Source organism: Melospiza georgiana, chromosome Z, assembly GCF_028018845.1.
Source record: "Melospiza georgiana isolate bMelGeo1 chromosome Z, bMelGeo1.pri, whole genome shotgun sequence".
Taxonomy (NCBI): Eukaryota; Metazoa; Chordata; class Aves; order Passeriformes; family Passerellidae; genus Melospiza; species Melospiza georgiana.
This window is the reverse complement of record NC_080465.1, coordinates 27,679,425-27,706,411: the sequence shown is the minus strand read 5'-3', so window position 1 is coordinate 27,706,411 and position 26,987 is coordinate 27,679,425. Positions and strand designations below refer to the sequence as shown.

General features: G+C 40.1%; 1 protein-coding gene across 4 annotated transcripts in view; it reads right to left on the bottom strand.

The window, feature by feature from the left end:
* Positions 1–3,955: 3,955 nt before the first annotated feature.
* Positions 3,956–26,987, bottom strand: part of PTCH1 (patched 1) — a 73,259-nt gene continuing 50,227 nt past the window's right edge. For 3 of the 4 annotated variants that reach the window (XM_058043524.1, XM_058043522.1, XM_058043523.1), the window contains 9 exons: positions 22,476–22,618; positions 20,354–20,537; positions 18,582–18,862; positions 16,932–17,069; positions 14,842–14,984; positions 11,797–11,896; positions 10,164–10,418; positions 8,571–9,105; positions 3,956–7,145 (listed from right to left, as the gene is read on the bottom strand). In XM_058043524.1, coding sequence (XP_057899507.1) covers positions 8,572–9,105; positions 10,164–10,418; positions 11,797–11,896; positions 14,842–14,984; positions 16,932–17,069; positions 18,582–18,862; positions 20,354–20,537; positions 22,476–22,618 — 1,778 coding nt within the window. In that variant the 3' untranslated portion in view covers positions 3,956–7,145; position 8,571. Of the gene's footprint in view, positions 7,146–8,570; positions 9,106–10,163; positions 10,419–11,796; positions 11,897–12,070; positions 12,088–14,841; positions 14,985–16,931; positions 17,070–18,581; positions 18,863–20,353; positions 20,538–22,475; positions 22,619–26,987 lie in introns of those variants that run through there. The other variant, XM_058043525.1, reaches the window with a different exon arrangement.

Genomic DNA, 26,987 nt, shown 5'->3' with positions numbered 1-26,987 from the left:
GCTCCAGACCCTACCTCAGTTGCGTTGCCCTTCTCTGGATACTCTCCAGCCCTTCAATGTCCTTCTTAGAGTAACAGGCCCAGAACTGGGGACAATCACTGCTCTGGTCCTGCTGGCCACACTATTGCTGGTACAGGCCAGGATGGCATTGATCTTCTTGGCCACCCGAGCACACTGCTGGATCATGTTCAATACCACCAGGTCCTTTTCCACTGGACAGCTTTCCAGCCTCTCTTCACCAAGACTGTAGCACTGCATGGAGTTGTGGCTGAAGCGCAGCACCCAGCACTTTGCTGTGTTGAATGTCATGCAATTCGCTTTAGCCTGTCCAGATCCTTTTGCAGAGCCTTCTGATCCACCAGTAGATTGACACTCCTACCCGACATGTTGTCATCTGGGAACTGACTCAGGGGCACTTTATCCTCTGATCCAGTGCATTAATAAAAATGTTAACCAGGACTGATCCCTGGGGCCCCAACACTGATCCCTGGGGAACTCCACTAGTGACAGGCCACCAACCAGATGTGCTACACCAAGGTGTGTGATCATGTGCTATAATACCTGCCCTTAGCCTTTACAATAATTTTAAGTTTTACCTGTTAGTCCTCTAAAATGTTGCAACATGGTACAACAGCATATTAATTGGCTAGCAAAGTAAATATTCTGAAGTAAAATGAATAGCCTAATTAAAATGGTTGCGTAATCCTGAAAGAGGGTTTGAATTCTCTTCCTGCAAATACTATTTCAGGATGAAAGTTGTGAGTTTCCTATTTATCCTCAATATTATACTGAAATAAGGTGCTCAAATATTTTGCCTAATTTGTTTTAATAGCTGAAAAAATATCTGGTTCTTTGTCTAATGAGAAGCAATAATCTGTTTGTCTCACAGGTGAACTCTAATTGTAGACGGTTCATAAGTTTGGTAACTAGGAAACAGTCAATTGGCATTTTAACCTCAAGATTATTAGTTTAAATTTAGACATCTCAAGGGCTATTGGTCACCTGTGTTTGCGACTTACAGAGTCATATTTGTACTGTCAGCAAAGCCAGCTTGGTGCAGGAGCAGCACTCTATGATGGCAGGCTCTCCTAAAGGAAGCTCCCCACTTACATATCCTGCTAAGATCTGACAGACCCTAGAGTTGCAACCCCTTGTCTTCCAGATGAGACACGACATCTGTCACCAGGTGGAGAAAGAGCAAAGATTTCCCTTCATCAAAGTTACAAAATCTGGGAAAAAAGAAGCATGATAGTGTAATTCCTTTGAGTTCTTCTCAATTGCCAAGTAATTCGTGTTAAATGCCTTTGCCTTCTTCTCTCTTTCAAAAGCCTAGGCAGACATACCTTCCTACAAATCTTTTCCCCAAACAAACTTCAGATGAAGAAATCCACAAGCACTAACCTTGACTCAACCTGGAGCAGTAAAATCAGTTTTACCTAGGTGTTGAAATAAATTTATAATACCATTTAGGGTCTCCTAAATCAAATGGTGGAGCTCTCCCTCTTCCAGAGCATCCAAAGTCTCTCGTTTCTGCCATAAATCACTTTTCAAATATTTCAATTGTCCTTCCTCACTCAACAGATGTGGAAATCCACCTTATTCATATACCCCTAAGTGAAGTCTGGCTCCTCTTCAACCGAGGCAGAGCCCTTCCTTGCCTAAGAAGAAGTTTCCAACCTCCAGATTCCAATCTCCCTGTTTCCCAGCTTCCCTGGTTTATGGGATTGCTCCCCAGCAGGTTTCATTAGGCTGTGGTATGTTAGGCAGCTAGGAGCCTGAGAAGTTGGGCCCGCTGCAAAGATTTGAACTCAAGGGATGGACAGACCAGAGAGAAAAGCCACATTTTTTGTGCTCCATTGTGCAAAAGTTTGCATCCACTGTGCACACTTGACACTCTAATTCATCTAGGAGATTCACAGATCATCATCATTAACCCTAAATACAATGTTCTCCATTACAGCCTTACCTTGCACCAATGGCAAGGGGCTGCTTTTCAGCTGCTGTGGCAGCTTAAACACTAGTGACCCACCCAATTACAGCTGTTAAAATGAGAGTGGAAATGTTCATAAGGAGAGCTGTGGAAGGGTGGTAAGTGGCCCAGATGACACTGCAGACAACGGAGTATCTGAGCCAGAGATTTCTTTCATAGTGTCTATAGGAGCAAAATTATTTCTGCAGTATCAAGTATGCCAGCATATACATTAAACTTTTTTTCTTTTTTCCAAAGCAGAGTACTGCTTCATTTTTGTGCTTAATTAGCTGAAATTAACCAGTTAAACTGGGCATGTGTTTTTCCAAGCCACTCAAGCTAGGTAGTGCTGTTGCCTGGCACGCACCCTGTTCGAGCAATAAGATTAAACATGTTTGCAACAAAAAAGACAAGAATGATTAAATGCAGTTGGAAAGTAGTAATTGTTCTCATTGCTTGAAGCAGACATTAAAAATAATTACAATTTGGCAATGGTACATTCAGATATAAACAGTCAGTGTCTCAAATGCTCCTTGGGAGTAAAAGTTAACAAAAATGAAACACCTGTTCATATATCAGTGCTGCTGCAGTTTAGCAGCATGTAGCATTCCTGAAGCTGTTAAATATATGCATTATGCCAACAAAAATTTGGCCACATGTTTACTTAAGGCCTGAATAAATATGGCCAATCTCTGGCAAAAATCAGATCAAGTTCTTACCTGGGGTTAATCAGAGTGACAGCAAAATGATAAGAAAACTAAACATGAAAAGTAGTATTGTGTAAATAACTATTGTTTTTGCAAAACAGAATGTTTAAAGGAAAAAAACCCCATGTTCTGACGGACAGAATGTATTGATTTATTTACATGGTTTCCAGCTGTGTGAATGGAGCAGCTCCCATGGATCGCTGGACATAAAAGATGAAGTGAGTGAGCTGAGCTAAAGCAAGGCCTAAGTGAGCACTATTCTCATGGGCTGTATCCACAAGAGCCAAATCTGCAACCTGACTCAGGCTGGCTAATCCTGAGGGTGTGAGGGAGAGTATTTTGAGTAGTAAAAACATATGTGTTGAAGTTTTGCAGTTCAAGTCCTTTAACTCTGCTTTTCTCTTTTGTGGTTAAACTTCCAGAAAACATAAAATTGAAAATTATATTTGTATTTACTCTGGCCATGGAAAGTAAAGCCTGAATTATAAATTATCTCAAGACAGGTTTGGGCTTTTTCCTTATGAGACGTTTAGAAGTCTCACGTAAAAAGATCATCTAAGGGTTAAAGGATAAAGTGAAGGACTGATGGCTCTGTGGCACTTGGAAGGATGCTGGCAGAGTATCTGCACAGGAAAAACCACCTTGCGGTTTGCGATGCAAATGGCTTCAGACAGATGTTGTTACTCCGTTCCCTGCTGCCCACTGCAGCTTCTCCTCCCTGCCTAGTGGGGCTTGTGTGGGGCACAGGGACCTGCACCCTGGCTGGCAAGCAGTAGCACGCTTCCCAGAGGGAATTTTGTCAAGAGTCTCCCTTCTTAGGGACGGCTGTAGTTTTCAGAACACAGAACACATTTATTTTTTCTTCCACAAAGTGGAAATACCAGACTGATTCTGTTATCCAATTTAGGGTGCAAATTCCCACAGAGATGGGAAAAAGACAAAGAATTTCCTCCCATGTCTAAGAAGAAATAACCTTTATATTATATAAAGTGCTTTAGTCAACAAATCGTTTCATTCAGACTGAGAAGGACATGCATAACCCAGTCCTAAACCTATCCCCCAACATGCAAAGCTAACAGAATCAACAGACAAGGGCCAGCATGCCACTCTTTAGACAGGGCAGCAAATGGGCAAATCTGAATATCCCACACATCCCAAATACTGAAAGATCTCAGATTCATGCTCCAAATCAGAATGATTGCATGATTGCATCTGCAGAGATAACCAGCAGTAAATAAAGAAGCATTCCATAAACAAGCAAATCCATAGCCAGTAAGTTATAATATTTTTTTATTCATGTTAGAATTTCTATCAGTGTTTGAACATTAATATTTAGAGAGTTTTTACAATTTCCATTCAAAGCTTAAAATGAGAACCACGCTAGATCACAAATGGTAACTAAAACACCGTTCAGAATTGTATGAATAGTCACACTCTCTTTCTCTCTTAACACTGTTAAACACTTTCTTTTCTCCAGGGGGTTTACAAGGAAAAGTGTGCACTGTAATTGTATCTCAGCAGTGTTCCAAAACATAATGGTATCATCATTACATATAAACTCTTTAAAAATATACTTCTGTCGAAAGACTTGATGACTACTATGTACACTACAAAAATAAATTTTCATATAAATAAATTATATGGCATAATTTTATCTTTGTAACTGAAATGACACAAACCCACTCCTACCAAACAGGCAGGCAATGAGACCCAGTTTGAATATTTTTTTCCTTTTAACTCCTTACACTAAAAGCTACAAGTCCATAATGTAAATGTTATATACTCTTTCCTATTTAACATTAGTAAGCACTCTATACAAATAAAAATCCATTAAACAGTAAAAACATAACTGTAATAGTGTTTCCAATAGAAATAAAATCCCTGCATTTTGTTTGTTATAAACTGGCATGACAAATACTGTAAGAAAAACATTCTTATGATACAAAAATATAAATATCACCCATGATTAAAAAAGTTAAGAAAAAAAAACCAAAACAAAACAAAGGTTGCCAGCCACTGAGTTCTCCCCTTGCCAATGTGACTATCGAAGAAGAAGGTCTACATTGTGCACAAAGCAGCAGACAGCTCACCCACACACAAGCACGCAGGCAGGCTCGGGGCAGGGGCAGGTGGGAGACACTGCAACTTGCCCTGCGCCCCTCGCCTGCCGAGGAAGAGCAGGAAGCAAGGCAGCCTGCGGCACGGAGCGGCGCCAGTGGGAGCCCTGCCGGTCTCTGACACGTGAGCGCACAAGCTTGGTGGCTGAAGGCAGCTTCCAATTGGTATCATACAGTTTTGTTGCAGGTTTGTATGATCTGAGGTCACTATGCTGCTCGTGCTAAATTGGGGCCCCTCATCTTTTTGTCATCAAGAGTTTTCATGTTAGACAGTGAACTGGACCAGTAGGCAGTTGCGACATTAACCCTTGGTGTGCACTGAGACAGTAGCTTATGTATCACGGGAATGACACCAGGCTCTCGCCACCTGCTCTTTGAGCGTTCACATTGGAGATCTGTAAACAAGTGCCTCATATCAAAGTGTTTTCAAGTGAGCAAAAAAGGCATGGAATTTTGTGCATTCTCATTATCCCCATTCGTTTTGCTGGCAAGGTCTGTAGGCAAAGATAGACTCCCTGAAGCCACTGGAGAAAAACACCTTCCCATCAAAGAATTGGCCACTGCTATTCAGGTATACATAAAGAAAAGCCCCACCACTGCTGTGTTTAGAAACTGAATATTGGCTGTGTTTGGCTCTGAATACAAAACTGAACATCTACCTGCTCTAAAAAACAGCTTGGTGAAGGGCAGAAAAAGATAAAAAAGAAGACGGAGATAACGAAAACTTGTGTTGCATTATTTTAAATTAAGGTTCTTTGTTCCTATGTTTTGTTTCCAGTGGGACCACAGATTGCAGTGTTTTTCCAGACCCTTCACCTGCAGCAATCCCCTTTTAGTTTAAAAATAATAGTACAAAAAGCTAAATTAGTTTCGCAAAGAGATCCCAGTTTAGCTGTTACAATTAAAAGTGCCAATGCAGCATGGGAAAACACAAACAATAAAGAAAATAACTACCCAGGCCTTAAGTGTCATTACCATCCTGGCCCACCAGAAAGCCATTTATATTTAAAAGTGAATGTACCTTTTTTTTAATCCTTCCATTTGATTTTTATTACTTACTATTAACTCCTTCCTGCCACAAAAATAAGGTGACCAGAGATACTGCTTTCAATGCTGTAATGACTCAGCTAAGCTGTGGCTCACCATCAAACAATCCATTATCCAGCTTCTGATCCCATTCAAAATTAACAGTATCAAAATAAGGCAGATCAGATGCTCATTGTATTTCTATAACCACCAGCACCTGTCAATATCCAGCACCTTCGGAAGTGAAAAAATAATGGTCATAGTGCTTGCACTTACCTGGCGTATTTTGCAAGGGAAAAAAAAAACTCAAAGCACTACATGAACTGTAATTAAGCCTCACAACATTCCTGGGAGGTAGGTAAGTGTAATTATAACCATTTTACAGAATGAAAAATTGAGGCATGGGGCAGTTAAGTAACTTGACTAAAGTAATGTGAAACAAGTCTTTAAGGGTTTGGGAACTGAAATATAATTCTAAACCTCAACTCCCTGTCTTCTCTAGTATTTTAGTTGGGCCTTTGATGATGGCAGTCTATAGCTGTATATATTGGTAAACAACAACAGAGTTTTCACTAGTGCCTACTAACAGGGAAAGCCAGACTCACATCAGCATGAGTGGGTTTGCAAGCCCACCAAGTGTTAACATACAGTAAAAGAGAAACTAGAGTACACCAGGAACACACACACAAAAGCAGGCATGTTTCCAGATGCACGCTTGGACACATACAGCAAAACAAAACCTGCACATAGCTAAGTCTATTTAAGCCTCCCAGATTAACTCGCTTTTCTTCATATTTGCTTATTTTAAAAATTACCACGCATAGCGTGTTTGAAAGTTAACAGTAACATTTCATACTACCACAGGGTTGTGATACACAAATTTAAAATATTTTAAACAGACATGTACCTTTTAAAAAATCCTATTACATAAGCAACATTTGCATAGAATTATACAAGTAAATTATAAAATATTTAAGCAGCAGCAACTTATGCTGAAATTTAGAACTAGATTAAGCTTAGTTGTGGCACAGATATCAATGTACAAAAAGTACAAAGAGCACACAATTTTGTCCCCATTCTATTGCCCAAAGGCAAATTACTCCAGACTATACTACTTTACATCATTCTTTTGTATATTACATATGTGTACATCTTTTAAATACTTAAAAGAAATATTTAACAAAATAATACAATAGGTTACAGTAACAGTGAACTGTTGTCCTGATGCAGCATGTCCTTTTCTACAACTTCAAGCAGTTCTTCTCTTCAAGCAGTTCTGGAATACAGTTTTCCATCTTTGGCCTCTTCTTTGCTTCAGTTATTACCCTGTACAAATAAGGAGAGAGAAAAAAGCAAACAAACAGTCACTGAATTTCAAGAAAAACAAATCAAATGAAACCAACTCATTTCATGATTCTTGTGGTTAGATTTAGTAGTCAGGAAATGCTGGCTCTACTTTCATCTCAGTTATTAATTTCCTGGTGAAGAAATACTGACGCCAATTAAAAAAATGTTGATGCTTTAATTTCTAAGTTCCCAGTTTTAGATAGCTGTGACAAATTCAGTCAAAACCAATTAACAGTTGAAGAAGTATGCTACATTGAATACGGAGTTTACTTAAGAGTCTCACATTAAGGTACACTTCAGCTTGAAAAAACTAAGCCCAAGTATTTCCTTATTCTGTGGATACTATTATTTGTCATATTTCTAGACTGCAAGGCTAAAGGCATTCACTCCTATTTACGCTTTGGGATGTTTGGAGAGACATTTTATGATTTAGAAAGTGGTTTCATTTTGAATTATCATAGAAATTTCTGTCAAAACTCTGTGTGTGTGTGCAAACACATGCATGCATGCGTACATGCAAAATATTCTAGAATCAAAATAAAATTACTTGCTCTGTTCAGACTGTTGTGTGTCACTGAAAAGCTCAGACAAGCAAAGAGAAAAAACAGTAATCGACAGATAAGTAACTATTCTATTCCCTGCAAGAGAACATAGTAAAAATAGTGAGAAATAGTCTTCATGTAAGAGCCCCAATAAGTTTTCAGTGTAAAAACTCAATGGGCAGCTCTATCCTGTGCAAACCTGCAATTGCCACTGCAGATGCCCCTGGCATGGCAGAGGTCAGCTCAGACACCTCCAGTGTACGAGGTCACTGGGGAGGTCTCTGAAGGCCCCTCCAAAGAGCAGGGCACACTCTGCTGAGCAGAAGCGCACTAGGCATGTAGGACTTCCCACCTCTCACCTGGCTCATCTTCCAGAGGGATTCAGTCCTTATTATGGACTTTAAATTCTTTCACAAATTATTTTATTCAAGAGATGACAACTCCTCAAGTAGCTGACAATTTTTACACTCTCCTAGACAATGTCATTTTATATAATGTTTTAGAGCATGCCTGATTCAGGGATCAGAAGACAGGACTTACACAATGGCATATGCAGTCGCACAGCTCTGAAGATGTTATACAACATCTCTGCTTTATTTTCCTCATCAGGTAAACTGGGATTGTATGATTTTGCAAGGCTCTTCAAAGTATGACTTCCCAGTGTTGGAGTGCTCTTAGTCAACCTCATGTCCAGTGCAAAATGTACTATATTCACAGTTAGCAGATTTAAGGTGATCAGCGTGACCTGTAAGTAGTGCTGTCTGTGAAAAGTTATCTCTGAGAAATTGAATTTTCCTCTTTCTTTTGATCACACCATTGCCTGACACAGGCCAAAGCTTACAGTTATGCAGGATGGACCTACCTTATTGTGAGCTGTTGCCAGGTATCCTCTCCTCACATTCAACATCTTGCAGTTCTATAACTTCCACTTTAGAATTCCTTCTTTCACATCGCACGTTAAAAGGCACGTGGGGGTCCTCAAATGGCGCATGGCCAGCCTCGTGGTGTCCCTTGTAGGACGGAAAGCTCGCTCCCCGAGGGCTGTGGCTGTGCAGGGCAGGGTGGACAGCAACAGTGACTGAGGCTGAGGCAGTCACAGTAGTGATGGGCTGGCAGTAGGCTGCTCCCGCGGCGCCCGCGGCCCCGAACGCTGGGCTCCGAACGCTGTGCGAGCGAGCCTTGTGGCCCAAGCGATCCCTGCTGCTGCTGCTTGGTGCCGAGGGCCCTTCAGTAGAAATTTCAAAAGCGTCCCTGCGAGGGCGGTAAGGAGGTGGTCGCGGCCCTTCCCTCGCTTCCCTTTTGGGCTGCCTGCCCTGATGCCATGGCTGCTGCGTGCTGGGCTCTGGATTCGGCTGGAGCCGAGGGCTCGGCTGATGCCTGGCCTCCGGCTGAACCACCTGAGAGAGACACACACGGTTACGCCTCTGACACAGCAAAGCAAGCAAATACCACGCTTGCTTATGTTTTATGCTGGGAATAATTATAATAATGCTCTGACTCTACAAAGGCAATGTGGTGGAATCTGATAATTGATTTTTCCATGGTTTTTGTCTGAAGTTTTTAAAACCTGGAAAGCACATCTTCAGAAAACACAGGATGACAGCTGAAAACATTATTGTAAGCTTTGTACATGCTGGTCCATCTTTTCAAAGGGATGGGTGACAAGCACTTGGTCTTAACTCAACAAGCAGAATTGCAGGCATTTGGAAAAGGCCATTCCATGCAGGGAACATACACAGGATGTTAGTAGGGTACTTTGTATAGACTGTAGGAATCTGTTTTCTGATTTCCATAAAGAGCGTGAAGCACAGCAGCTACATCAGTCAATAAACCGTGACCAACTTCAAATGTGGCTGTGCTTGTACCTATTTCTAGGCCTCTGCTGAACAAAACCAGATCCGCATTGCAGCTCAGCATGCAACATCAGCAGGGGTAGGAGACAGAGCTTTTTCACTTTCCTTTGAAATCGCAATTATGCCAACCCAGTAGCAAGATGCAACTAGGCCCAAGATTTGGTACAGCACTTAAACTGGTTTCTTCTGGCTCTAATCTTTCTCTCCAAAATGTGCTGCCTCAGAGAGGTATATTACAGCAATCCACAAGGAGCTGTGTGAAAGAGGCTGGTATCTTGTAATGCCTCCCTCTCTCTCTGAAAACAGTCATCAAACAGACTGAGAGCTCTCTCTTGTGGCTGGTGCCAATAGGATGTAATAGCAATTACCCATGCCAAACGCCTGCTTTTGGCCCATTACTTTATCCCCAGCTCAGCTGTAAAGGAGAGAATCAGGAAAACCTTCACTTCTGCGAACAGGTTTTGGCATGAAGTCACAAAGCACAATCCGTCATAAAGAGTTTTCCATGAAAATAAATAGATCTTTTTAAAAAAACCCCAAAACCAAAACACACCAAAAAACTTCTTCTTGCCCTCCTGCTAATACATATGAAAGATACTTACAGTGGATCTTGCAAAGAGAGGATTCTCAGTCGCTTCCACTATTACTTGATGGGCTGGTGCCCCAGGACCTCGGGTGGCCTCGTACTGATGCAGCTCTTCACTGATTCCAGACACTGTGGTTTGAGAACTGTACTCAGAATCAGAGGAATCTGAAGCATTATTTGTGTGGCCAGGTGGCAGTGCAAACCTCACAGTACCGGGGGGTGGCTCAGGAGATGGTGTGGGCAGTCTGTCTTGTCCATTGGTTGGAGAAACCTGGTGACAGCAACACTTCCAGTTACATTCAGCTAGCTTTAGCCTTTTAATCTCTAGAGCTTGACACAAGCAATGTTCTGCCAAATACACCCTGCCGTGCCACAACAAGCTTAGCAACAGTTTTCTGATGAACACAGATACTGAACTGAAAAAATTAATGGAAGTATAAAAGATATGACCTCCATCTGCAGATACATATGTAAACAAGACTACACAGATATCTTTTTATCAGGAAGAGCATACATGTGTGCATGTGCATGCACTTGCAAATATAAAAACAAAAATAATATGTGGGCTCCTCTCCCCTTTCAGCAAGCATTAGCAGTGATTCCACAAAATCACCTCAGTGGGTCAGGACAGTGTTACTCCATGTCTGTTTGCAAAGAGAGATTGATACACACATCACAGCAACATATATGGTAATAAAACACACATTCACATTATTTGAGTAATAGACAGGTCATGCATACTGTTAGGAATTAGGAGAGTACACATTGTTGTCAAAACCGTTTTACTAATATTAGAAGAACCCAAACACTTGTGAAATATACCAGTGCTGAATACATACCTTGTGTTTTGTTCTTGTGCACATACACATATATAGATATATGAAATATAGCACACTGATTCTATTGACACATGATAAAGATAACCCCAGGTAACACAGTAATTGTATTAACTACAGGGTAGGTAATAAATGACCAACAACCAAATATAAAGTTTGTATCCGTGAATCCTGGAGTCTGGACTCGGAGTTTGTGCTGTAAAGTCTCCAACATCTAAGTGAAGCCTTCCCCACAACCAAAGCCTAAGTGAAGCCTTCCCCACAACAAAAACGCTACTTAAGGCAGGAGAATGCCACAGGGAGAGGTGGCTGGGCCGTGGGGACCTTCTGGTAGACCGATCCTGGTTATCAAGGTGTGGTCTCTCGACCACCACTGTGTGTGTTGGTCCACACGGGGCCTTCCTGGTGGTCTGCTCAGCTAAACACTTTGAGGAATGCAACAGAGCCGCTGAGGTAGGAAAGCAGAAGCTATGTGTATAAAACAAACTATCTTTTGCAAAATATTGAGGGAAATCCTTATTTTACAAACTTCTTTGCATATCACATTACGCTAGTAGTATAAATAACCCTATCAGGTTTGCTTATTGTGACCTCTAAAACAAGACTTATTTAAAAAAAAAAAAAAACGTTAAAAAGGCGTAGTATCAACTATGTACCAAACAGCACTTTTAATAAAAATTTATAAAGACGCCTGAGAGCAAGAAACTTAATCCAAGAAAATTTAAAAAATATTTCCTAAAACCAGGGGGTGATTGAGGGGGACAGCAACACAGACATAGTATTATTTTTCTGTTCACTATTAATTTTACTGACCTCAGGGTATGGTCCAAAGAATGACAGAAGAACAGGAAGCAGCACCAATCCATTGAGAACTCCCAGAATGGTTAGGATTGCCAAAACAGCAAAGAAATACCTGAAGTACAGTTTAAATAGTTTGGGGGAGAGAATAGCCACTGTTAGAAACAAGGTATCACAAATTACTCCAACATATGTTAAAATAATAAAGATCCTAAATTAACTCTAACATATTACTAACATCAAAGGAAATATTTATATCACTTTCCATATAAAATATTGGGGTTTTTACCTTTTGCATTAGAGAAGCTACATTCCACAAAGTGTTAGTTGAAAAGGAAAGAAAAAAATTAAATTTGTTAATTTCCCAGAATTTGAAAGCATGTAATGTTATTTATGAATGTGTTACACAAACACAAAAATATGGAATGTGCAGGGAAGGGCTGAATGGATTGAAAGCACAAATACAATGAAAAGGGGCCCCCATTAGTGAAAACCCAGCAGAAGCAAACAAATGAAGTGAAGGGTGTAGAATTTAAACAATTTAGTGTAGAAGAAAAAGAAGCCCTCTTCTCCCAGCAGCTAATCCACTGTGAAATGCTTCTGCAACTTACAGCAGAATGTCTAATTAAATCTACAGTATATCAGGTAAGGGTTTTCCTTGCCGTTCATTAATCAAACTTAACGCCTAGAATTCTGTGAGTTCCAGTTTTACCAAATAGCTTGAATTGCAACTCTTTACAACACAGGAACCCGCCTTCTGCAAAGAAAATGCCCATTCTATAGTAAGCTTCAGCATTGTACTGAGTAAGAGTGCTCCACAATGGCAGAGCTGCATTGCAGGCTAATCTTTTGTTGAACAATTTAGCATCTCTGAATACTCTTGTTTTGCGTCAGCCAATTCAAACATAAAGGCTGAAATACTATGGAAGAAGAGAAAAGTGCACAAGTAGTTGTCCTTTCCCACCACTGAGGGCTAAGGTCTGGGATCCTTCATGAATACCAAGGTAAACCTGTCAGTAAAAGGAAAGTCTTGCTAGTTGGTATTCGGCACAGCTGGGGCTCAGACTAAACTTAAGGCTGCGTTGTAACTAATGATTTCAAGGACTCAGTCTTGGTAAATTCCTGAAGGAGAAAGCAAAGGAGAAGAACAGAGGGCAAGTTTGCTAATGGGTCTGCTGATTACATTGTCTAGCTGGCAACAAACTTTACTGCCTCCCTGTTTCCACATCTGATCAAATATATCAGACTCCTGTAAAACTATAAATATCCTGCTATTGTAAACATTTGGGAATTTCTGATCTGCATTAACAAAAATCAGCAAGCCAATCTACTCTACTAACATAAACCACCAGAACTTTAAACTGGGACACAGATCAACAACAGACATTAAAAACATTTGCATCTCATCCATCTAATGTTAGAATAAACAGGAGGATTATGGCTTTGACCAGTTGGTGTATACAGTGTCTGTTAATTTACTTAATCTTCCACATTGCTGGACTAATCTGTCGCTTTCCGGAAGTTTAGGATCTTCTTCGCCCACTCTAACAATGCTCAGGCTCCCCATAGTTTATTTTATTATATTTTTAAACACAGCAAACTGAAGTGAGATTGTGCTATAAAAACAGAAACTGATGGCCAAAAAAAGTAAAATAACATAAGTTGAAAAGTTGAAAGGCTCATTTTATAAACTGAGAGCACATCCAATCCAAATTTGGTGCGAAGGGCTGCTACAGTCTTCCATTTGCTATGACACAAAAATGTGTGCCAAAATCTCATCTGTTAAGTAGGAAAGTAGCACACCAAAAATATACCCCTGTAAATTTAGGTTAAATCTATCAGTAACCAGTATGTCAAAATGTTCTGACCCTTACAAAACCAGATCCTAAAAGAAAAATTCTATTTCTTCAATACCAATTCAATAAAGTAAAAAAATAATGATTTTGGGGAAAAAAAATTATTTCAGAACATAGAAAACCTGTATAGTAATATTCTTCATGCAGGTTTCATGAGATCTAACTGCAACCCGCCTGCTTTCTTCAAATCTCTTTCATACATAAACAAAAAGCCTGATGAGATTTAGCAGTCATTCTCCCAGTTCCTGCCCCTGACATTTGTTGTTCTTGTTGTCAAATGGATGTCAGTTAAGTCTAGTCATCTATCCAGCTTATGTCTACCTAAGTAGTTTAGCCATCTTTCAGAGCATTTTTATTTGGCCCAGTTCTACCTCAGTTCCATTTTAGGGCTTGGATTATTTTTTTGTGTGTGTGCTGTAGTTTACCACAAAGAGCCTGTGTTACTTCTAAGATTAGCCATTTTGCAGAGCTCCACAGGTTGTTTGGAGTAGAAGAGGATCTGTTTCATTGCACTTCTCAAATTCCCCTCAAGAAAAGACTTGCTTTCCTCTATACTTGACAAACACACATTCTTAATTATATTCACAAGAAACAGCCTGCTTGTAGTTCTAAACAGAAGGGCCTTCAGGTTTGCTGTACAAAATTTTAGTATGAAGTTCTGTGTTCATATTTATGGTTCCCCAGCTCCCAAACAGCGCCTTCTCCCCGCCACATCCCCCACCTCTTTTCCTCATTATGTAAAACCTGCATAAGGATAGAAGGGGAAGGCCCTGAGAGAGTCACTTGCAGCACAGTTGAATGTTTGTAGGTTCACATGTCTTTTGCATACAAATTCTTGTGCATACAAGAAATCTGGAGGACCTCAAGGCTAAAGGTCAGCTGCAGCTAACACTGGACAATACAAGATGCTTTGAACTAATTCAAACCCAGAATCAGCAAACTTTCTAAAGAGCAAAATTTTTGTGTTCCTTCATGCTAAGTCTCAGATTTTCCTGGAACAGATTTTAATGTCAGCAATGGAAACACTACCACGTCTAGCAAGTAACAAGGAGTTAATAAAACAGAGGGAAAGCAGGACCATGACATAAGCATACTTGACACACCATGCACAGTAATAAAATGACAGATTCACTGAAGTGAAAAAAAATTAAAAGCACAGTTATTTTTATTTTTGAAAGAAAGTCAAAACACAAAAATGCTTTACCTGACAATAAAATCAAACTCTGATCCTGCAAGCATTAACACCCCAAGGAGAGTGGACACGGCCCCATCCAGCACTGGTGCAAACATGTGTTCCAATGCAAGGACAGCCCTATGGTTCCTGTCTCCTATGGCAGTTAAAAACGCCTGTAAAACAAAAAAATCCATTTCCTTAAGCAGATGTATACAACCTTCCAAACAGCCTCTCTCCTAGCATACACAGGTTTCCATCAGTAAATTACTCTAAACTACAGTTTATCAAAGTTATCTCTATAGCTGCCTAACCCTTGAGAGAAGGCTTGATCCTGCAGATTTACCACAGCAGCTGCTGAAGTCACACAACCAGAGTAAGCACTGATAACAGAGTCAGCCCATAATAATTCTGGAAGCAATTCCTACTTGCAACAGTAGCCTCTTGTCTCTGGATTTGCCTATTTCCACCTGAAAAGAATCCATATCCTGGTGAATGCACTTCAGGTGTGAAAATTGCAGGGCTGCTCCTCTCATTCTTGTGGGTCCATGGCCTCTGTGACTTTTTTAACATTTTCATTTCACTCAAAAAAGTTTTTGAAACTTTTACTTCAAAGTACTTCAAAGCTAGCAGTTCTATACATAAAAAATTATCCTAGGAATAGTGCTAAACATGGTAGTGCCTGAGCAACAATATCACTAGTGAACTGTCTTCATCCCTACAACTCTGTATGAATAAGCTTTATCAAGAACATGCAAATACTGGTGTTATAAATTTGTTATAAATTTGTCTACTTTGTATGACTTAATGGTTTAAGAAAACAAGAACCTGACTGATCTTCTTACTGTGGTTTGTAAGGGCTCTCTTTAGCTAATTCCCTACTGGCTATTAAGATATGTGCTGAAGCAGCTATCTTCCTCACAGTCCTGGAATTTAAGTCCCTCTTCTCTAGAACTAGAAAAAAACAAGGTCACAATTCACAAGCAATAGCAGAAAACTGACCTGCAACTGCATTGTGAATCCCTTTTAAACTCAATTAAATTTGGCATTAAAAGCACTACCTTTTTTGTTTATACAACACTGATTTGACTATTTATGTGTTCCAAAGTTTTCATCTCCAGTGTCAACGTAGAAAACCAGTATTTTTAATTTGCTTGGCATTTTACCTTCAGGTGACCCATAAAGTCCTGTAAATTAAATTGGTTTCTTCCCAACTAGAAACAACTGTTTTGTCCATTTTTTTATTCTATTTTTCCTGTTTTAAGTCTTCAATACTAAGAAGCTGTCATTTCTTTCTTCCTCATCTACACTAACACTTCCCAAACAATTCAAAGTCCTAGCAAATTCATTTGCCTCCAAAAGTCAATCTGTAGCAGCAGGGGAAAAAAAGATGTCATCACTTGAGGAATTCAATTGCTCCTCTTTAACCTTACCCTACTTCCACTTTGGTTTTTCTCAAAATGATTCTTTTCATTTAGGGTGACTTTATGTGCCCTAACTCTGTACATCATCTAAACCACTAGATAAACAGTAAAAAAATATTTTCCTACAGACTGCATGTTTGTGCCCGCAATTAGTAGCCAATGGCTTCTGAAAAGAAGGTGAAGATTTTACAAATGGAACACTAATTCAAACATGTTCACATTCAAAATGTCCAGAAATACCAAATGACACAATATCTGATCTTGAAAAACTCTTCTGAAGAATTCTCTTTTGCGAGATAGAGAACAAGCAAGAGGCAACAGAAAGCCGTGTAATGTTGATGCAGCAACACTGGGGCATCAGACAAGGATCATGAGAGTCTGGAATGAAGCAAGGTGATTTAAGATCTCTGTTTTCTCTATATAATTGCATTAATCAGACTAACAGGTATCATAGCTAATGATACCTGTTAGTCTGATAATGAGACTCTCTTGGCTCCTGGGAGACTGACTCAATGGCTAGGAATCACCTCATGAAGATCAACTCTTGCTCCATTGAGACAAACAGAAAGGTACATAAAACTGTGACCATTTTCCTTCTGAGAATCACGTCCCTGACAAGAAACTGTAAGGATTTGTTATCTGAACATTGCTACTATTTTATTTTAAGATGTTTTTGAAATGCTTCTTGATTTTACATACCAAAGCAACATGAACAGTGAATTCCACACCAATGCCAACAGAAGCAATCAGGATAACCACAGGCACTGCACTCAGCTTTATTCCAATTAGACCCATCATGCCAAACAGCTCCACAGTCATCAGAGCCAGCACCACCACCTAGATGATTTCAAACATCTGTTAGTATTTTCTTATACTCCAGACAATGAGGAGAAAGACATTTCAAAATAATGTGGTTACCATAGGACATATTCCTCAAAGCTGCCCTATATTCCCAAAGACAAGCTGCTCTTTTTTAATTATTCTCAATGGCAACAAATGCTGCACAGCCAGTCTAAATTACACCCTAAGAAACAGTTAACACATGAAGCACCAGCTTTGTATTGGTTACAATCCATCAGTGAGCTGAAAAACCATTTTTTCCTCCTTATCATGGATACTCCTCAAAGGTACATTTTTCTTTTTCACCCATCTTTCAGACAGTCCTTCCAGAAAAAGAATCTTTCAACTATCTGTATTTGAACTCTCTTTTGTAGAACTGCAAATATAAGCAAAGATGTCTAAAGCACAGAAGAAACTGAATGCCATAATCAGCTGATGTGTCTCAGGTTACAGAGGGACTCTCAGCTTTTAAAGTATTTGGGGGGGATTGACATGGACAAAGTGAACAGTTAAATACAAGAGGAAGCTTTTATTTTTCTTTCATCTACCTTGTAAAAAAACTGAGGAAAAGGGAGGGAAGGAAATCTGGAGAATTAACTTTAAAAGTAGCTAAAGCCAGGCAGAAGAAAAAAAAATAGACACACTTATAAAAGCAATGGTGTACTCTGAAAATAAACTCTTTTTCCAAAGGAGAAAAAGTATGCACTACAATAAATTATTTTATAAGCTAATGAATCAAGCATAATAACATAAATTGCTTGATAAGGTGCTATGAAAAATATTCTAGACTAAACATTTACCTTTTAACATACCTGTCATATAAATGTACATTAAAAAAAACCTAGTAACTGTTTTATGCTTTTCTACTTCTGGCTTTTTATAAACCATATGATAGTTTATGGAATTTAAACATAGGGACATCATCATTCAATTTAACTTGAATGTTTACTGAGAAGCTTTTGGTGCCTTGCAGAAAGCATGGAGGAGTATTCTCTGCAGTTTACAGTTTTATGATCTTTCTCCTCACTTGGTTACAGGCTTTCCACAGTGTGTACCGTACAACATAAGCATTTCAGTTTTTTCCACAAATTGCATTCAGAAATGGCTGGGAAAATTTACAGACAAGCTAGTCATAAGCAACTGCCTTAAAAAATAATTATGCGTGACAAAAGAAGAGAAGGAATACAGAATTAGAAATTGTTTTAATAAAGCTCCTAATTTTTCTGTGTCTTTATTTCTTATATTAGTGTGCATTTGAGCAAGGGTAAAAGTTTATAAACCTTTCTAAGAAACCTTTAAACCTGCAAAAAAGGTGGCCAAAAGATTAAGGTTATTAAGGTTTGTACCTTCAGCATGAACCCTACCCTCTCAAGTTGAATAAATATATAATGAATGATGCAATATACATACTCCACCAGAGGCCCAGACATAAACAAAACCTTCCCGACTACAGCAAGAGCTATGCTGAAAGGAATTTGACTTCAACAAAGACCCTTATAATAAACTTACAATGATCCCAGCTGTCCAGGGGTTTAGGAGGAAGAGGGCACACACCAGAAACGTGCAAGCCAAAACCACACTAATGGATAAGAGGAGCCAGTGACGAAGTCCAATGTACTGCTCCCAGAAGAGAAATGGGTAACCATTAGGGTAGCTGGAGATCCCCAAGCTGGTGTAGTTGTTACAGATAGCTCTCACTTTCTCAATAGCCTCCACAAAGTCAGAAGTTTCACGCAATCCATTGAGGTAGAAAGGAAACTGAGCATATTCTATGGGCTCAGCTGCTGGAACTAGGAAAATTACAGCAGTGTTAAAATGCACTTTTGGGAAGAACATGATATACAGGTTAGAAAAATATTTTATTCTTCACAGCAAAATGCATAAAAGGTGGTGAATTTGAATTTACTTGTTTGGAATTAATGATAGTTTTAAAACTCACCAATAAAGAGAAACTGGAAACAGTACATGAGATTACTGTATTTTATCATACAGCGTAACGGGATGAACACAGCCTCCACCAAGTTCTCTAACAGTTACATATAATTTAACAGTTATCTTTCAATCCATGTATTTAATCCTAATCAGTGTTATAGTGCTTCTTGCTGAATACCTAGTCAAAAATCCCTGACTGCGACATGAGTGGACAATCACATAATTAAAAGTTTTACCCAAATGCTCCTCTTTTATGCATTTTCTTCAAATTCAAAGATCATTTCCCTAAGATTAACTGAGATCCACTGACACAAAATAGAGAAAAGTTAGGCTTGAGCAGGTTGGTTGGTTTTTAAAGATTTCCATCAAATATCTGGAAATTCAGATGCAGAAATCCACATTCAGATGGAAATTAGTGGAGGAAAATTCCCCATAACATAGAAGTAATGGCTTACTGACTTACTTCCATAACTTTTTATCCCTTAATAATTTGACAAACCAACACTCTCCATACTTCTTTTTGAGTGTAATGCAAGGTCTACTCTATGACTAGAAAAGAAAAGGCTTTTTCAACAAGACTTTGGTTACTGCCACTGTGTGTTCCAACCCTGCACCTTCATTCAGTTGACTTGCTTAACATGATTTGCCCTATTATAATCTCAACTATAAATTTTCATTAAGACAAAACTTGGCTGACTGCCACAAAGCTCCAGGGTTTGGATACACTGAAGCATGGTTATCCAACCACATTTCCAAGTGCACCAGTTGTCCCCTGTATGCCCTCTCTCCTTCCCTACTGGTGTCCAACTAGAAATCCTCAACTAAAAGCTGAATCAAAGCCAATTTTTGGTATTGGTGCCAGGAAACAGTGAATGGTGTGAAGTGGAACTTCTCCGCTAGTCCCTCTAGCTCTTGTATGATATCAGTGCAGTAGCTTAGTGTATAAAATTTCTGGTAAATTTGGTAAAAATTTCTGAGATATTAGGAATTGAGAATAGCCATGATAGAATTTCATTAATGAAATTTCAGAATAACTGAGGCAGGAATTTCATGAAATGCCCAGGTTTCTCACACAGACAGAACTATCAAGTAACACTTTAAAAAGCAATGCTTACTATAAACTTTTAGAGCTTTAAACTGTTCTATAACCCATTATTCAACATGATAAAACCCTGCAATGGTGTCACAGTCTCAGCAGTGCTTGGATCTCCTATAACTACAGCATAACACAATGTCTTCTCCTGCTAATGCTTCAGAGCCCTGCGCAGCATCGGGGGTTACGGGTGCTGGAAGGAAGGAGTGGGGGCACTCATGTAAACTGTAGGAAGTTAAGATGAAACACTACTTACTCCTCAGCCGTGTTTCTGGCATGTAGTCTGCTTTGTCATGCACCCACTCTGGGCGGTGCGGGCGGATGTTGGCCTGCGAGGCAGCGTAGGCCACAGGGTCATTGCTAACCCAGGCTGTCAGGTAGATGTAGAAAGCATTTGGGTTAATTATTCCATCTGCATCCACCAGACGCTGTTTAGTCAACTGCAAAATGGGGAAAAAATTAGAAGCCTTTCAGAGGAAGTTTTGCTTTCAGCAGTCTTGCTATAATGCTTTCAACAAATGGCCTGGAGATGCAACACACGTATAGAAGGGTAAAAGCAAGAGAAGATGAATCTCCACTTGAAGGGACTTATCAGTAAACTATTGTTGGACAACAAACACAAAATCTAAGAAAATGCAGTGACAGTGGTTATTTATAAATTAGTGCTCATATAATATTTACAATAACCAGTAAATCAACAGATGGTTCCAGAATACACTGAACCAATTAAATCCAAATTCTGAAAGACTGCAGCCAAGAATGAAAAACAACCAAGTTGGAGAAACATATTTAAAGACAGGGAAAGAAAACCTGGCAAGAGTCCCTATACATGTCTGTGTGCAGTTAACCTCTGTTGTTAACACTGAAGGAAATGCCACCCAGTAAATGGAGGAGAGCTATAAAAATAAAACAACATCTGTATAAATTTTGCTAACACTTGCCTCCTATGACCTATGTATTCAGAAAATGCCCAGCGTCAAAAAAGCAGACGACTGCCCCGTATTATTTGGGTCACTGTGGGCAAAGTATCTGTGGAGTAAACAGCAGTGGTACACTTCCAGGGTTCTGTTAGCCAAATCCTGCACAGCTAGAGCTCTTGCAGAGGACTCCATGGGTGAAAAGTATTACTGGGGCTTTTTGTTTTGTTTATTTAAAATTCTGGCTGAGCTCCAGTTCCAGGTCTTTTTAATGAAATGAAAAACAACAGTGACAGCAGTTAAAAAAAAAAAAAAAAGTTGGATTCCAAGGATCTGGATTCAATTAGTCCACAGGATATGCAACAACTGTATGTCTTCAAGCTGTCTCTGGAACTGCACAGTACAGCGCTCAACCCCTGTGGGTGCACCACACTTTTCTCCCTCCCAGGCACAGGAAATTATATCAGCAGCTGCAGTCCAATTGCATTTGTTCCACAGCGTACCTGGTACACTCTGCTAAACAAAGTCTCACTGAAGGTTTTCTCTTCTACTCCCTTTCTTTGCCTAATTCATTGCTGAAGCTTCATTCAGACCTGACAGCATGTTGCATGTTGCTATACGGCAGTGTGTTTCACACACTATAGTAACTTTGAACAATGTACTCTGTAAATCTGTCACCTTTAATGCCAGGAAGAAAAAAGAAAGACAGTAAGCAGAACTGCCAAGAAGCTCATTAAAAACACTTTTTTCTGCCTGAAAGCACAGTGAGTTGATGATGACTCTCAGAGAAGAGAGGGTATGTTATTGAAGAATTTCTTCTTCAGCATTTGAAATCTAATTTTAGTGTAAGGAGTCATTCCTAATGTATTTTCACTTACAAATGGCTACAGCAAATGCAGTCATATGCTGTGGTAACCTCAGGCATATTTTATTTAGTCAGCTTTAACAACTGCCATTGGTAGTTCTACAGCACTTTAGATGTATTTAGTGATGTTGGTACAAGAATATGATACTGCGTGTAATCATTTCAGTCTCCCTCCTCTATAATTCATCAATACATTTTTAAAAATGCTCTTCTTTGAGCAAATCAGTAGGAACAAAACAAATAATTGCAAGTGTCCGACATAGGACTAAACTCCATACACCTACGGATGCAGAGAGGTATTTTCACAACAATTTCCAACTGAACATGTCTGGCACGGGGGCACAAAATGCACACCAGTAACAATCTAGGACTGGTATTTGCCATGTGGATTTGAACACTTAACAACACAGGCCATACTGCATCTGAGGAGTGGCTTCAGCAACATCAGCAAGGCCATAAAAGAAAGGCACAATTCAGACATTCAGCTCCTTGAGATGGAAAAAAAGATACTACAACCTCTGTAGACTTTGCACCTCCCTCCGCTCCTGAAGACTTGCGTATTGTTGTGTAAACCAGCATGAACTCTGATACAGTACCTGGCTGATGTCAATAGGCTTTGCATGGTTGCCTGTTTGTACCAAGAGTTTGTAAGCCAAAACAGCATCGTCAGAACCATTTTTATAGCTGTTGTAAGTGATCTTCCCTGTTTCCCAGTCACTGTCAAATGCATCCTGAAGTCCTGAGGAGTTAAGAGAGACAAGGGGAAGACAGAATAAGCAGGTGAATAATCACTATTATAAACAAGTTTCAAAAGGAGAAAGAATAATGATGCTTTTCCATAACCGAATCAGGATGAAAATTATTGACCTGGTGCCTCCTAAATTTGGGGCTCCACACTGTCAGTATGTGGGAAGTGTCAGTAGCATGCCCAATATTTTGCCCAAAGAAAGGCAGGGGAAGCAAGAAAATGCAAGAGAGAAGCCCCAGGAGTCTCCAGGTTGTGCAGACCAGCAAAGTTAAGGTAGCAAGCTGAAAATGCCTTGTGAACTGGCAAAAATGGCTTCCCCTCAAGGGAAATTGAATATCTTCTCCAAGCCTTCCACTTGGAGAAGTGTATGGGAAAACGTTAAACTTGTCTATAACAGAGAAGGGCTGAGCTCAGCACTCATCCGGCTTCACCATCTTACAACCAGAGGAGGCATAAGTCTGTTACCTAGAAGGGAAACCTTCTCCTTACTCGCCTCTGCCTCACCAAAGCCCTGGCTGAGTGCACGGAACCACAGAAGAGGACACACACCGCTCTCATTACTGTTTTGAGCTACTGCAGAGCACTGGGGCAATAGCTTCTACACTATAACCAGAAATTCCACTACAAGCAGGGAGAAAAACACACTCAAACTTTCAACTTCAAACAGCAACTCAGCTGCTCCTCAAGCACAGCGTGAGTGAACAGGATTTTGTCAATTTGTTCCATCTGTTCAACTTGTGCAGCTAATACAAGTCATGGGATCTGCTGCCAGCATATGTAAAGATCACAGCCAACACCTATTCACTCTGAACTGTTATTTTCCTCCTTGCCACCCTTCAAGGGGGAGGGAATACCTCACAGCAGAAATTTGGATCAGATTTAGTACAGGAAGCCACATCCCAGTACAAGGAGGCTCTGTGCAAGCAGATGACAAACCGCATGTCCAGGGAAGGGAAGAAAAAGTCCGGGGGAGTGGCAGTGGAGGAAATCATCGACCCACCTCACAGCTGGGCTGAGGAGCTGTAATGAAAACCATCGCTGCAGGCTGGATAGGTTAGCTACAGCTGTACTGAGATAAGAGCACTGGAAAAGAAAATGCACCCAGCTGACACTGTCTCCGGGACACAGTACCCATTCCCATTGACAAACTCATCCTCTCTTCCTTAGAAAACTGCCTCCCATGCTGTCTCATTGAACCATGTCAAATCATGTGAAGCCAACAGGCTGAGAACCAAATTATGAAAGAAGCCTGCCAGATCTCTGCATGCAGTCCTCTAGCACTGTTCTGGGAGGATGACAATTTGCCATCAGGTTTTCTGACATCACCAAAGGACTTTAAGGTTCCCTTTCAAAAAGGCACTGTTTGCTGGCACTGCAGACAGGGGAAACATTGGTAAGAGTATGCAAAAATACCGATCCATCCCTTCTGTCCCATGACCAGTTCCATATCAGTTTCTCACAAAGTGGCCAGGTGAGAGTATTTGGGCTATCATATCAGTGACAAGAAACACAATGACTTTGGAAAGTGAAGAGGATGCAGTCAAAAAAGCACATGGAAAAGAAGGAGATGACCTAAGAACAGTGTAATTTCCATTAGAAATGTCTCCCACAGAAGGAGCATACAAACTGCTATGATGCACAACATCTCAGGGCAGAGCTTTCACATAAACATCCTACCCCTGTCAGGGGGTTCCATAGACACAATAATAAATAAATTCATTGGTATCTGACATACCAGTTTGAGTTTGCAAAAAAGGGCATGTACTTGGAAACATTACTGCAGTGGGTGAAAATTCTCTTACGTCTCCACCACATCCCCCTGCTCCCCTGTTCTCAAAAGTTTGGCCATCCTTCAAACCCTGCTCCCTTTTACACTTTTACTCTTCAGCTAGCTTAAACACTATGTTTCAGATCATTTTATAACTCACCTTGCTGAAACAGAAAGTCTACAGAAAGAATCTTAAGAAACCATTGGCAATCATACTTAATTTCTGAAGAATTTCAAACTTGCAAGAAGTAAAATTTGCCATTACACTTTGAAATTTGTAGTAGACTTTGCTGCCTTCAAAGCAAACATGTTCATAACAATTATTTTAGTAGATATTTAATCTATCATAAATGGGATAAACTATACATTTCTGGGCAGAAAGATGAAAGTATCTTGCTCACATCTTTCTGCAGAAAAGTTATAGAAATTAAAGGAATTTTTAAAATTTATATGTGGGATTTTTTCACATAAGCAGTCACTTTTGCTTAGTGCTTCAGAAGAAAGTGACAATATAGAAAATTAGGTGAGAGTGGGGGTGAGGAAGGAGTTCCTACTGGCTCATGTGAGCAGCTGCCACCTTGAAACACCAGATAAGATTTCCCTTTGCAAAAACAAGCCTAATTAGAAGCCATCAGGGAATCCAAGCTACCTCATTTACATTTGGTCACTAACAAAAGCAATGTTAACATTTACTGCTTAAATGAATGATTAGTGTGAACTTTTCTTCTATTTCATTTTCAGTAACAGAAAATACAGTAACATAAACAATACTAGAAAGCAAAATAAGAGGGATCTCTGAAAAGAGAAGTGCATGAGGCAGAAGGCACACTCCACTGCTATTAGATGAGGAAGAATGCACAGCTAAACCAAGGGTGCCTTGTTGGTGAAAAATGGTTGTTCACATGTTGTTGCATCCTTCATTCTGCTGGACAAATGTGTGCGTGTCAGAAGGCCATCTTGAGCCATTAACCTCTGGCACTGGATTCACAGTCAAGTCAGCAGGAATTAGCCATGCAGGTCAAAGCTGTTCCTGCTTCGATTATCCAGCCCTTTCAACACATAAAACTATGCCAGTAGAACTGCTCTACCTCACAGAATCCAGCCTAAACCTATACCTTGTTTGCAAATTCTCTCTTCATCTTCCCTTGACTCTTTTGGCATCAGCCACAGCTGGTAACAATCAGGTGTTATCAGGTGTTATTCTGCATGTTAGTCTGCACCTTACAATAATTCCCCAACTATGACAAACATGGTAGCTTTTAGTCCAACAGTCTAGCTCCCCCCTGTAACATCAATTCCCTGTACCACTCGAAAATATAATCTCTTTCTATTGATACATCTCAACATCCTCCTTTACAGCCCTGTGAATGAAGTATCACACCCTGTGCCTGCAACTTTACAAAGCAGCAGAGTTGCATTAATTGTGTCCTCCTCAAAAAAGGTAGGGAGGACAGGTAAGGATACAGACCTAAAAGCTAATTAATAATAATAACTTTTAATTCTAAAGCTGTGTGTGATTAAAAGACTGATCCATGGCCTGTCACAAGACTGGCATGTCACATGGACCACAGCAAGTCACTACAGCTCCCTGGAGTCACCCTGACTACTCTACTGTAACATTTTATCTCCATGCAGCCCCTCAGTATGCCCCGGGTACCAGGAATACACACAGCTCCTCTAGTGGAAGAAAAGCAGAGGACAAATAAGGATAGGCTGGCTAATGTGGACTGGAGGGGAAAAGTAACTATGTGCTGAGCTAAGTACAGAGTAGGAACACCGCTATGAGAAGAGCATGTCTGCAAAGAACACACACGAGCACGGACATACAGTGTGAGGGCACATGCAGGCTCTTGGCCACACAAACAATCCGTAGTGCCAGAGGGACGCAAAGGATTGCAAAGAGGACAGGGAGGCACCCAAAGTGAAAGAGGTGTGGGAAAGTATGTGGTGCGCCTGACAGAGGGGCACTGGGAACGGGAGTACTCCTGGGAGTAGCACCAAGTGGGCCAGCCTCCAGCATTTCACTTTGAGCAGCCTGCAAGGGAGCAGATCCAAGGGCACCTCCTTCTGATTTTATCGTTGGCAGACTGTGCTGAGGTTAAGCACTAATAAAGCTTCCTGAACACAATCTCAGATTTCCCTCTCTCTCATGGGGGAGGGGGAAAAAGAGAAAATCAGGACACCAGATACACTTTTTCCTACTGTTTTGGAACAGCAGCAAAAATAACCACAAAAGAAACAAAGTAAACAGCAAAGGTTTAAGAGAATTTGGAAAAGCATGTAGAAGGACTGCTTAGAATTCTAGCAAGTATAGTAAGGTTCCAATCCAGCAAACATCTAGCTACGTTGAATTTTCTTCCCGCCAGTAATGCCATCCTTTACAGCTCAATATGCTTATGCGAGCAAAATATTTTAAATAAAGCTTCCAGTAGGTAGACTGCAATGAATGGATCCAATGTATTTAAAAAACATTAAAAACCCCCAAAGTTAATAGCTGAAATACTGCTTTGCATTATTTAGGAATGTATTAACACATGGGAAACCTCATTTTGTGTAGATTTGTCACTTACATGTGTCTGCTTTCCTAATATT